The 13,757-nt window shown below is 37.9% G+C and overlaps 1 protein-coding gene across 5 annotated transcripts in view; it reads right to left on the reverse strand.

Moving 5' to 3' along the window:
* Positions 1-13,757, reverse strand: part of LOC139684978 (uncharacterized) — a 39,316-nt gene that overhangs the window by 17,682 nt on the left and 7,877 nt on the right. For 4 of the 5 annotated variants that reach the window (XM_071581447.1, XM_071581446.1, XM_071581448.1 and 1 more), the window contains 6 exons: positions 11,160-13,685; positions 10,245-10,427; positions 6,274-6,441; positions 4,440-4,541; positions 3,358-3,468; positions 1,578-1,756 (listed from right to left, as the gene is read on the reverse strand). In XM_071581447.1, coding sequence (XP_071437548.1) covers positions 1,578-1,756; positions 3,358-3,468; positions 4,440-4,541; positions 6,274-6,441; positions 10,245-10,427; positions 11,160-13,685 — 3,269 coding nt within the window. The remainder of the gene's footprint in view (positions 1-1,577; positions 1,757-3,357; positions 3,469-4,439; positions 4,542-6,273; positions 6,442-10,244; positions 10,428-11,159; positions 13,686-13,757) is intronic. The other variant, XM_071581450.1, reaches the window with a different exon arrangement.

Consider the following 13,757-nt stretch of genomic DNA (forward strand, 5'->3'; position numbering starts at 1 on the left):
GATAGGAGGATGATATATGATATATAGAGAGATGACATAGTAGCAAAAAACCCACATAAAGGTAGATTCATGATTAGGAATGAAGCCTGTAGTATTTTCTTCCTTATTGGCTTCTGATGGTTGAAAGTCCATAACATCATCTTGGTTTGTCTGTATTATATTCATGTTTATGGCAAAATTGTGCTGTTATGTCTACATACGTATATGTGTTCATGTACACCCATATTCTTCATATGCTGAGTTGATCTAAAGGCATGTGACCATTTCAGGGAAGATAAGACTACTTACAGGCCAAGGACTTGGTGTCATGCTCATGTTCTCATGTAGGTTTTGATTAAGGGTGGATATGACTTTATTTTACTAGTATGTGCTCAAATTGTATGTTGGAGACAAACCCATTCCTACCTGTTTCTAACCAGCTGATATTGCCACTGATGCACTTCCTGTAGTAGTCAGAAGATTCCCTGAAAGCTACATGTGTTTCATCTAGTGATTAACCCCTCAAAGGCATGGGGATGGTGGATGGATGACCTTGAATCTTTTTTACAAGCTGTAAAATATTTTACCATAAAAAGCCATGAACAGATGACAGTCTTTGAAATCAAACTGCTTGATTTCATAGGAGTAATTTTGTCAATGAATAACTTCATTGTGAAAATGCACAGGAGAAGGGATAAGTAACATGCAACTTGTTGAGCTGCCCCACAGGCTACAGTAAAAAGCTACTGTAGGGCAGGTGAATTCACCATGAGCCTGCTGGCTACATCTCCCATTCCTGGAGCTAACTGCTTCAAGGGAAAACTGAAAAACTTTTATTTTTTTTATTTAAGAGCAATGTCTTTATTTATTCATTTATTTAGTGGCAAACAGCTCTGTAGAATACTCACATGTCTGTAGCAGAGATAACTGAGAAGTCACAGATTAATGGCCATAAATACTCACTATACAACTGGAGGGTTCTAAACTATGCTGTGTCAAAATGGAGCCTCAGGATAAAGTCAAGTGAAATATTTCCCTTCATGAAGCACCTGTTATATTCAATTTTTGGATGGCTTACCATTAGATGAAGTTAAAGTCTTATATATACTAAGAAATATTTAGTACTACACGGGTCCCTGTTCACATGACAGAATGAAGTACTGAGCAATGCTACTCTGAAGAAACTGAACCTTCCCAATGCCTCTCTGTGCAGGTCTGTGACTTATTAATTGACACAAAGAAATCACATAGTCATGCCTGTTTAAGAAAATACATATAATGCTAGATGAAACACTGAGCTCTTACACTCCTGAAGTTACTTCATCTCATTCCAAGCCTCCTACCGGCTTCTTAAAGATCAGAGCAGAGATTAAATGTAGAATCCATAAAAGCCAGCCAGTGTCCATGTCTGTGACTAGGCTGTGGAAAGCAGAACTACTCAACAAGACTCCTTTACATACCTCATACAAAACCCTGTAGCACTGATGTTATCCTGTAAAAAGCACAAGTCAGGACAACGATCTGCAACTTTGATTACAAAGCTGCTGCACTTCATAGTTCAGGGCACACCGTGATTCCTCACCAGGCACCCTCCTTACCTTCTTGTGTTTGTAATAGTGTAGGTAGCCATTATGTTTCAGCACAAACCACCTCTTCCTCCAGCCCTTCAGTATTGCTGACTGTGTTCGCTTGTGGAGATAGCCTCGGCAGGTAGGTCTGGGGGTGTTGGGGTAACGGCTGATATCCGAGCCCACAATCATAGTCAGGATATCAGGACCTAAAATATTACATGAAGAGTGAAAAAACAGGTCAGAACTATAATCTTGTCTTTCAATATTTTTTAAGCAGCCACATCGAGTATGATGAAGCAGGACTGCAGTATTCTACTCCATGCCCTTGTCCTCCCAATGTAGCTTCTAGAAGCAGCAGGGAGCAGAGCAGCCTAGAAAACAAATTAAACAAAGCAATATTGGGCCTTCTTTTAACATATTCAGGAATGAAACTAATTTTGCGTTGAGGACTAACTAGTAATGGAGCCACCTATTTGAAGACAACTCTTAATTTTTGTGACCTACCTTTGCAGGCAGCATTTTGGATGCTTGAATATTTTATCAGTTAAAAGAAGTGACTGAATTTCCTTGCTTGAATTGGTGCAAGATTGAAGTTTATGAAAAAATTGCTAAGAATGCTCTTAGGGGCATCTTCCATCCCTATCATCTTACATATGCTCTTGAGAATTTCTTATTTTCCATGCCTTGGAGGAGTATTCTAACCTTTTCTGTGCCTCTCACTGAGAGGGGTGTCTGTTGAAGGCTAATTTGTGCTAAATGTTCTACTTTTCAATTGCAAAAGGGAAGAGATGACAGGTTGCAAATTTTCCAAAAATATGGCACAATTATCATCAGTGAGATACAAAATCATAATATTTGTTGATGTTATCAATACATCTATGATTTTGACCCTAAAAGCCTGAAAATCTGATTATATTGATACTACCTCAGAGCCTGAAGGAGGACTGAGAAATGCGACTATTAAACATTTTCATTTGCAAAACATTTGCTGGTTTTCTTTTCTGGGGATATTTGACATTGAGAATGCTGTCTATGTGCCAAGATTTAGTCCAGAGAGTATTCTCTGAGGAGTTAAAAATACCCAGTAATCAGAGATTTATCTGCCAAAAGATTCAACATACTCTTAAATATAACAGTGTGAATGGCACCTCTATAATTAAAGGACATGGTATGTGTCAAGTTAAATTTGTCACTGTCTTGTAAAAGCATTTTAATTTACTGAATTTCCCAGGAGCCTTTGTCAAAACCTTATATGAGATAAATAAGGGAATGGCAGTAGATTAACTTTCAGCATGCGAACATGGGTATCTTAGGGTTTTAGTCATCACAATTCTAGGAAGAATATACATGATTAATATCACTGACTGTTTGTTTCTGTAGGGGTGTAAAAAGGATGCCTCATGAAATAACCTCTCTGCTCTCCTGAACAGACTGTGGGGCTTGGTGACCCAGAAATGACTACAGGGTGCACTGAATGAAGATATGGTCTCTCCCTGAGGAAATATAAGGCATAAATAAGATATTTGTGCCTCTGCCGTCACTTTCAGGACTTTCTCAGTCACTTTATGACAGGAGAGCCAAAACTGTTATTGCCACATGTACATTTTGAGGGATAATTTGCAAGTCCATTTTCTTATGTGTCTAGAAGACAAGGTCTAGATAAAAAAGTTACTTAGGCAATACAACTGTATTAAATACTAATGAATTAAACTGATAATTAAAACTTCTGTTGCATGCATGGATGTATTTAGAGCAGTGAACAGGAAACTTGGCCCTGTCATGTAATTTATTGTGATCTCATAATTACCTTTCCTTGCAAGATTGGCAGCTTCTGAATGTGGCATGCTGGTGACCTCTGTTCCATTGACTGCTATCAGAATATCCCCAACCTGCAGCCCTGCTTCTTCAGCTGCACTATCTGGAATTAAAAAAATAAAAACCACAAACCCAACGACAAACAAACCACAATCAACCTCCCCATTTTATTTAGAGTCAGGATGTCAAGCATGTATATGTCATCAAGATTTTCTAGCAAAACAGGTATCTGTTCAATCAGTCAAGGATTATGTTTTAGGGCTCTCTATGTCATTCCAACTCATTGGAGGTGGAACAAGTTTTACTGAGTCATATATTAGTTATCTGTAAATGAAACGTCAGGATTTGGATACCAGTGCAACACCAGATAATCATTGGCAGTAGAGAAATTTCATTAAAAATGCCATTAGGATTTAGATGCTTTAAGATGCAAATAGTCATTTCAGTATCTGAGAGTTTTGGCCTAAAATGAAATCAAAGTTCTGTTGCAATGCTCAGTAAAGCCATAAGAAAAAAGAAGTCTATTATTCTGATGAGCAAAAGTGCCCCCAGTCAGTAACACTTTTGGAAATGTTAGAAAGATCTTTGCATCCCTCATTTAATTCTTAAAGGCCCGTTGTCATACACAGATGTCAGCCTGCAAAAGTTTTAGACTCCACATCTGGAGGGAGGCTGAATACAGGCACTTGCATAAAGTACCTACTGACATGGAAGGAGACAGAGCAGTGGAGTCTGGTTTACCCCCTGGGGTCCTAGAAGGGTTTGTCCTGACTCATCCCAGGATATGCTATTAAACACCTAGCACTGACTAATTATGGAAATAATTTGTGTACATCTATATTATATACTAATATAAACCAGATGTTCTATACTATGTAGAGATAACATTATATCAGTATATGTAATATACTGATATATTATATACACTATATTAATATATAATATATTAATATATAATATATAATACAACTAATATAGTGTGTATATATATATATATATATATATATATATATATAAAATATTATATATTTATACATGTCATAGGATAAATTAACCAGTACAAACACAACTTACTTGTGTCAACTTCAGTCACAAGGATAGGCTTTGAGAACTGGATCCTGAAACCCCAAGGGTAACTGCCAGTTCCTTTAGCAATCTTGACTGTTCTTTCTCGAACTGCAAAATAGGAAAAAAGAGACACCCTCACTATGAGCTGGATCTAACAAGCAGCAGACTGATATCAAAACTTTTGTAGGCACTGGCAGCTACTGATTCTACAGATGGCTGGGGTGCTTTCAGTATGACTCCCAGCTGTTACTGCTGGTCCTCAGACAGTGCCACCTCTCACACTGTGACTGATCAAATGTCATTTATGTTTGGGCACAGACAGAAAGCATCAATGAAGTGTGGTTTCATGAGCAGTTTAAATTAAATGTCTGGACTTGTAATGGAGAGGTGGAGAAGTATCCAGATATTTCCCTCTACTGATGGTGTTTTGGATGAGAAAAACACTCTTGCTTTCTGTGCCAGATCTCTATGTTGCAATTACGAAATACACTCTGTATTCTCAAATGGGTATAAATCTGTTTCTTGTAGTTTCATTCTTTTTGTATTTCAGAGGGTTTCTATCTTTTGGATGGTTGTTTCTTTTATCTTTCCTTGCCTACTCCCCACTCCCACTGCCTTCCAACCCCCCCACTACAGTGTCATCCTCTGCCACCAGTGGCTGCACCATGTGAAATGTCTTTCAACCCATCATTTAAAGGAATCAACTTCAGTAAAAAGGAAGATCAGGGTCTAATTACGTACTTCCTTCTTTTTTTCAGAGTCTAGTTTAATTATTGTGTCTCAGATGGCCTGGTTTTTCAGCGAATCTTATGCTTGTGAAGGACTTCAGTATAAATTTGTTTTGTCAGAGTGTCTGGTTTTAATCATTTGACTATTTCACTGGCTTTATTTTTTGTTTGTTTTGCTTTGCTTTTAGTTTTTTCTTGGTTTTTTTTTTTTAATGGAGGCCAATTTAATAACAATTTATGACAGCTGTCTTATCTTCAAATTGTGTAGTATCTGGACAACAGAAATTGCTTTAAACCTTAGTTTACCAGCAGGCCAATTGATGTTATCTGCCCAAAATAGAAACTTCAATACTGACTTTATCTTGCCAAAGTTCTGAGCTCTCCTCTGGGAGAAGAAGCAATCAAAATAGCTTTCCAGAATACTGTCATGTATGTTAGGGGAGATTTTCCATATTGGGAGATTTATACAGGACATTCGTTTTCTCTCATGTTCTGAATGATTTATGAGCTCCAACAAAGAACAATCTCCTGGAAATCTACAGGGGTGTTTCAGTTTGTTTCTTTGAAATGTGCCTCTTTTCAGTAACTTGCCATTTGAAAAGTGACAGAAAACCTTCCATCTCCCTGAAAAAGTTGTTCACTGTCTCTGTTTGCACAACAGGTCTAAGATACAAATAAAGTGATGCCTCACAGCAAATGATTCTTTTCTTTCTGGATCTACTATGTTTGAAAGTTTGATTCAGATGAGGTTTTACGACTATTATGATAATTTATGACCATAATCTCTCTCTGTGATTTTCTCATGCTTGAAGAAGTTACAGAATTACTTTACCTTTATGTTGGGGTTTTATCATGACCGTTTACCAGTTTCAATTTTGTCAAGTAATTATGACATTTTGTACAACAATAGCTAAATAAGAACTACTTATTTACTAATATTTGAACTACTTACTTAATTTAATAGTTTTTTAGATTCTTGCATTGCTGGTTTTTCTGTCTTCAGCATAAGCATCCAGCATCTTCTCCAACATGTCGATCCCCTGAAACCCTCAGAGTGTTCAAGACAAATAAATTTCTATGAAATTTATTACATGTTGCTCTAGACAACTTACTTGCCACTGGTCTAGGTCTTTTGCTGAGACATCTAGGACTGTTATCTGGGGAGACATCATCTCCTCTGAAAACCCAGGAAGCAGAATGGAAGTTTTCTGTATAAAACCCTCTGTCCTCATTTTCAGCATATAGTCCCAGATCTACTGACCGAGCATCTTCTGAATTTACTGTCATGACAATAAAACAAGCAAAAGTTATGTCCGTAGGAAAAATGCATTAAGAATAACAGATCTAAGCCAGTCAGCATAGAATAAGTGCCACAAGCTTCTTAATGAACTGTTTACAATGTCTGTACTGAGTTAACCAATTTTGTTGGTGTTAAAGGGTCAGTCTGCAAAGATTTCCAAATGTAAGACCACAATACTGCATACTATTGCATATTCAACTTGAATAAGATGTGAAGTCTTAATGCAAATGGTCAAAACAGGAGATGCATCCTTCTAAGACAAGTCTGGCATTAGCTAATTCTTAAGCTTTTGTATGTGGCCCATTTGATTAGGAAACCAAACAAGTCTTTTAGAAATTTAGTATGAGTTCAGTGCACATGGGAAGACAAAAGAAGCTGCAAACTATCTGACATCACTTGGTCAGTGATGACCATGTTCGCTGTTTGCTTAATCTTAGCTCTTCCAGATGTGTAGTTTATTAAAAGTGAGGTGAGGAAATAATAGCTTGGTGGTTTGTTTAACATAGAATTTCTAGCTTGTCCTAGGTTGTTGAATATTTTGTAGCATTTCACAGAATATTCTGAGTTGGAATGAACCCACAAGGATCATCAAAGTCCAACTTTTAAGGGAATGGGCCATACATGGATAGACCCCACAACCTTGGAGGCATTGGTACCATGCTCTAAACAACTGAGCTCTTCTCAGGGTATGATGCTACATGCTGAGGATTTTCAGATTCATATTTTATATTCTTTTACATTCACAAATCTCTTGCATTGAGTCCCCATGGAGATGGAAGAGAACTGTGAGTCTCTCTTAAAGGTAAAACCAGTAATGGTCAGGCTCACAAGGCAATAGGATGGCAGGTAGCTCTGGCTGTGTGACAGGTAATAAACAAACAGAAGTTTGACTGTGAAGAAAGGGGCTATGCAATAGCATGACAACATCCCAAGCAGATTGGGAGCAGTTACTTCAAAACTCAAATTGGATAGTGGAAGTCATATTAAAGTGTATATCATCAGACACTGTGCTAACAGACAGGCTGAGAAATACAAATTGTCTGGGAGGAAAAAAATCATGTTCCTTTCAGTATGAAATGTCTGGTAAAATGCAGTTACATTTAATGCAGCTGGAGAAAGGATTTGCTTGCTTTCTTTGTCCTGTTTTAAATGTCACAATTATGTGGAATCATATCCACTTCCCTAACAGCAAAGTTAAAAATTAACCTTTATTTTATTTTGTTTGGGGAGTTACTTCTAAGTTGCTTTGTCACTTAGAGAGTTTGCTCAACTATGTCTATGTAGACAAATACTTGACACATGTTGGCTTTTCTCTTACTATGCAGAAAGTATGAGATGGCATAGTTAACTGCATATAAAGCTATTAGTACAAAAAGAATAAATAAATAAATGAATATTGCTATGCTGATATGATGAAAGTACATTTTAAATTGCAACCATGAATGCATAAATTAAGAAAACCTAGACTAGCACCAAGCAGTTCAGTACAGCACAGTTTTTTGCCAGTTTAATACTGATTTTTTTTTTGTAATTGTAGTAGAGTGTAGGAGCAAGGCTTGAAAATGTTGGCCATGGCATCCTGGCAGAAGCTTATCTGCACAACCCCCTACTCATTGCTAACAGGCTGGCCAAGGACACGGCGTCCTTGAAGGGGTATGACCGTTAGACAAACCACCACAAGTTTGGAGCAGATCGGTCCTCAACGGTTCCAGTTCCCCGTGGCTGCTCACGTGGGTGTCACCCTCCGCCCAATCAGCATAGCCGCATGGGCATGTGGACAGTTATAGCTGGCCAATTGCCAGTTGTTATTGTGTGCATGATCGGTTTGAGAAGGTATATTAGCCCTGTTCGTTTCTTAATAAAGTTCGAAGCATTGACCATATCTCTGTGAGAAGTAATCAGTGACTTCCATGACGGAACCCGGGTTCGTGGCTGGGGGCAACCCGCTGAGAAGGAGAGAGTCTCCCGGTTAAGGACCCTCTCTCTCCCCTTTTGTCCTACAGTAGAGCTTAAAATGTGACAAATATGCAAAGCTTGAAAAATAGAAACTGCCACACTGGCAGGATGGCGTTATGCCAAGACACTTTTTCTCTCCTCTCCTTGCATTTTCAGAACAGATGTCAAATTGAGAGTCACAAACAAGCACATAAATTCTTCCCAGCTGCTGAAAGCAAGCATATAAGGAGCTACTGCTTCTACATATCAATCAGAGTTGTCTCAAATCTGCAAACAGGAGGGAACAGCCTAGCTAATGAAGCAAAAGGGACAGAATTAGCAGGCCTGTAGAATACTATCCAAAATGGTTAGATGTGAGAATTTGTTAAAGAATTGCCTGTAGTTACCTGTTCTGGAGTCCACTTTGGGTTCATGCCATGTGTTACCAAAAGCTTTGTCTTAAGGAAGGCAATTCTAGTTCTTGCAACTCCTTCTTTTTCATATACATGCTTTTTGTATGAAATCAACATGTGCCTGACCTAGTAGAATTCATGGTCCAGCTTTGTATTCAAGAGATGTTACTGTTGACATCAATGAACAGTTTGTGTTTTGAGCCCAGCTGATTTGACATGTTAACTTTCTAATCTCATTACTATGGACTTGCATTTGTTTTACAGGCAAAGAATGAAAACAGCTGCCAATAAAGAGCTTTTTCATTTCCATGTGAAACAGTCATCTCTGCTGTCTTGTTAACAGGTATTAAAAACTTAGGGATCGACTCAGTTACCTGAACAGGGGTGGCCAGTACCACATTAGATGCCTCAGGGTATCTTGCTTGCCATGCAGTTACTGCTTCAAAAGACATGGGTTCCCTGCTGGTCACATATGTCAGATCCCTCCTGGTGTCCCAGCTGGCAACTGACATCTATGATAGCAAATTGAGGCCCTGCTGATGCAGGACTTAGTTCTTTGTAGTGGGAATATAACATATTCACAGTTTATTGGCTATTGGACCTGCATGGAAGTCTTACAGTTGATAGGTTTCCATTCAATCTTCTTCAAAAGGAGCTTATATATCTACAAATAAAACTTTCTGCACCAAAACTAACCATTACAGCACAAAATATTTCCACAGGGAATGGCACATTTCTTCATCTGTACAAAGTATTTCTTAAATTACTATAACAGCAAAACAAGAGGCAGGGCAGTGTCAAGTAAGAAGTGCCACATATGTTCTCTCCTAGACTGTGAAATCCTTGCTTGGTGACTCCCCCTGCATGAAATGTAAATTCATCTTTAAAATTCCTTCCCGTGAGCCTTAAGCTGATGAATTTGATACAGGTTCAAGCATGTGCCGAGGTGGCAGATTTCTTAATGAGACAGGTATGGGTTTAACTATTTCAGTAAGTGGAGGCACAGTGAAGGACAACCTAGGCAACAAGCCCCAAGATAAATGTTTGAGCAGGTGGTTGCCTTAGTGAGGAGACAAGACTCCCAGCTCAGCATGGCTTTGACATAAGTAGGCATCAGGATTATGATTTTCATTATAACCTAAAACCTGCTGCCATGGGATTACCTGTTTGTGCCTAGAGTTTGTCTTAATAGCATATGAACATGCACAGTGTAATCAACTCTTTTTTTCAGTCAGATTGTTTGTTTTTCCAAGGAAAGAGGATACTAACTCCTATAATGAGGAATAGTTCAATTGAATAAAATATGCTTGGTCATGATAATGAGAAAGACAGACACTCAGGTTGTGAACAGGAGATAATTTCTTCAGCTGAAAACCCTGTCAGAGTGCCAATCATATGAAGGGAAAGGTCATAATTGTAAGACCAAAGTACTCACTGGACCCCTCAGTGATTGTGCTGTTTATGGAGCTTCCTCCAGTTGAGCTGCATTTTTTGCTGTCTTTGAACTGTTTCCGTCTTCTGGCCCACTGGTCTATTGCATCCTCCTGGGAACTGTCACTTGCTCTGGTGTCCTTCTTCAAAGGTAATCTTCTGGTTTTATTCATTTCTGATTTCAGGTCTAAATTATAACCAGATATTTTTTGTGTTTAATATTTTCACATTCTAAATGCAAAAATAATCTAATACACAAGTGAAAATACCAAATAATACTGAAAATATTCATAAAGAATATATTTTAGACTGAGGCCTTCATGCAGAGAAAAGTACAGACATCTGTAGTTAAAGACCTACATAGCCATTTGCATGTCATCATTTTAATGCAGAAATGTGTAAATTGCTTCTGGATTTTATTTAAAGCGCTCAAACATTTTTGAAGTGTTGAGTATGTAGATATATAAACTCCTATTTGAACACCAATAATACTGCAAGTCATGCATGATGGGAAGGACACACTTTTCTTTTTTCAGTTTCTTTGTTGTATTACTATTTTAGATAGTGATATTGAGATATTGATATGTATAGCAATATGTACCTACATAGCAAATCTATATAATGTACATATACTTCAGGTACTTCTAAAATTTCCATTACCGATGCTGAATAAGAAAAGCTGCATTGAACCTTTTTTTTTAATGTAGGTTACTCAGCTCTTCAAGATGGCTCCTTGGATCCTCAACACAATAATTTATTGTTGCATATTACAACCACATGGCCAAGCACACCATACCATAACAATATAATTGTAAACTTTAAATGTACATTTATTTTCCAAGAAACCTAAGATGTTATGAAAGTTCTTATGCAAAAGGTGTGTAAACGATATTCATTTCAAAAGTCTTGTAACACCTACCTTTCTGACTAATCTGCTTTACTGATGATAGGGGAATATCTGCATTCTCATAGTAATCTTCCTTAATTTCAAAACTTTTCTCAATTTCTTCAGAGCTGGATTTAATTATGTGAGGTTGCTGATGTGCTCCAGGCTCTCTCCTTAAGTTATCATCAGCTGACTGTTTACTGCAAAAGTTCTCTGATCTTTCCTTAACATTTGAATGTTCTGTGAAATTCTCTTTCTTTTCTGTACATGCTGAATCATTATGGCAACCAGATTCAACAAGAATATTCACAGATATGTCTTGCGTCTCAGAAAAACTTTCTGATTCTTTATTTATGTCATGCTCCTTGGGATCTAACCACAAGGATGACAGCAAGGATTTTTCTTGTATACTGCAGGAAAGGTTGGACTCTTTTCTTACTGCAGAGCCAAAACATTCAGGTGTCAATGTAGTGTCACCTTGGATCAGTCTTCCATCTATTTCTCCAGTTACCACTGAAGAGTCAGTCAGTACTGACCCTCTTCTTTTACGTGTTACCTCAGACTCTGCAGAGGGTGGGTGAATATGTAGCTCTAAAGATGAAAGTTGTTTTGGGATGCTTTCTGTAGATGCATTATTAGTTCCTTCCTTGTCATTAATGGATTCACCTGAAGGGCTTCTGGGACACGGAGAGACTTGGACCAGCTGAGTTTTGCTTTGCCATTCAACATGTTTTTCTACATATCTGTACTCTGGTGTCGCTTTATCTAAAGCATCTTCGGCAGACTCAGAGTCTTCCTCCCACATGGCAACGTTCCTCAGAGGCTCTTCATGCCCATTTTCCTTTTTGTCATTTATAGTACCACTGGAATGAAGACTTTCCATTAATGTTTCTTCTGTTTCTTCGCCTTGCCCCACACAATCTGTGTAGTCATTCAATAAACAAGTGCCATCCAGACTTTCTTCAGGCTCAGATGGATAAATGGTTACATTATGATCAAATGATGTGAAAGCATACTGATATGAAGACTTAAGACTTCTCAAATTTCTCAGGGAGGAGGTAAAGTCAGGGCACTTGCAAAACTCTGTCAGTGAGGAGGTCAGGTCAGGACACTTAGAAAGTTCTGTATATTTGGTATGAATATGTGAGTTACTGTTATAGACATCTCCTGCTTTGGTCTCCTTACCCAATACTTTTAAGGATGGCAATGAATAAAAGCCAGAATCCCTTCTAGGGTGAACTGGTGATGGTACAGTGAGAGTAGTATCTGGGAAAGACTTTCTTCTTGCTGTTTTTTGCCCTGTGTCACTGTGTTTGTCACAGTTATTTCTTTCTTGACCTAATACGTTGTTTTTACTGATACATTCCTTCCCTTTGTCTGGGTTATGCAAGGTATTAATAGCTACAAGACAATTTGTACTATTCATTTTTGACAAAAGTATTTTATCTTTTGAAAAATCTTCCTTTTCATTGGTGTGGCCTTCATAGTCCTCTTTGCTAAGTTTACAGAAATAATTTTCTTTCCCCCAGATACTCAAGGCTGTAGTGAGGCCATCAGATTCTTTTCTGCTATTAACAGGGTACAAAGATACCCCCTCTGCAATTGTATCCAGATGCACTGTGTCACAATCAGCAAATTCTTTAGGTGGAGGGAGAAGTGTACATCCGTCAGGCAGTGTACAGTCTGATTTTTCAAGAAAGCTAAAAGTTGACTCACAATCTGTGTTACATGGTGCCTCTGTTACAGAATAATCTGTTTCACTCCAATAGGTATCTTCATGTTCCCTGTTGGATGCTTTGCCCTTTGCCGGATCACCAGCTTTGATGTTAACCTTTAGATTTTTCTTTCTGCCAGTGAATTGCACTTGAATTTCTTTTGTTTCAATGTTCATTTCCAGGGAGGCACTTTTGTTGATGGCAGATTGAATTTTATGTTTAGAGGATCCCCTATATTTCCCAGTGTGTTCTGCTGAATAGTCAGCTATAGGACACTGGTACTTTGAACATTTTGAGCACTGACTTTTTGAACATTTTGAGCACTGACATTTCTGGTATTGTCTGTCACGACAATGTTTCTTGTTCTTTGAATTTTTCCTTTTTTCAGGTACAATATTTTTTCCAGAATCAAACATAGAAACATCCTTTATTTCTACTTTCACATTAAAAGATCCATATTTTACTTCTGCAGAAATTTTTCCAGTGGTCAAGGTAATGGACTCTGAAGAGTCTGGCTTGACCCACAGTGTAATTTTTCCTTTGGATGAGCCCTCTGATTCACCAAAAGTTACTGTAGCTAGGATTTCATCTTGCTGAGGAGAAAATATTTTAGGAGCACAATTCTTTTCCTTCTTTCCTTCTTTTTCACTGTCTGATATGTTATCAATGTCTCTATCTTCAGAAACATCTGAGCTACTCTGATTCTTGCTTTCATGATCTTTTCCATCGTCTTCAGTACCCTTTGCATCCAGTGGCTCTGTGAAGTGAGCCAGAGCCTCATCTGCTTTATTTTCAAGGCTTCCTACACTTTGCTGGCATTTACAAATGGGTGGCAACTGTTCATCTAATTTAAGGAAAAAAAAAAAGAAAAAAAGAAAAAAACATTTTTCCATGATTTGGTAAGAAGGATCATAAA

Source organism: Pithys albifrons, chromosome Z (assembly GCF_047495875.1).
Source record: "Pithys albifrons albifrons isolate INPA30051 chromosome Z, PitAlb_v1, whole genome shotgun sequence".
NCBI lineage: Eukaryota > Metazoa > Chordata > Aves > Passeriformes > Thamnophilidae > Pithys > Pithys albifrons.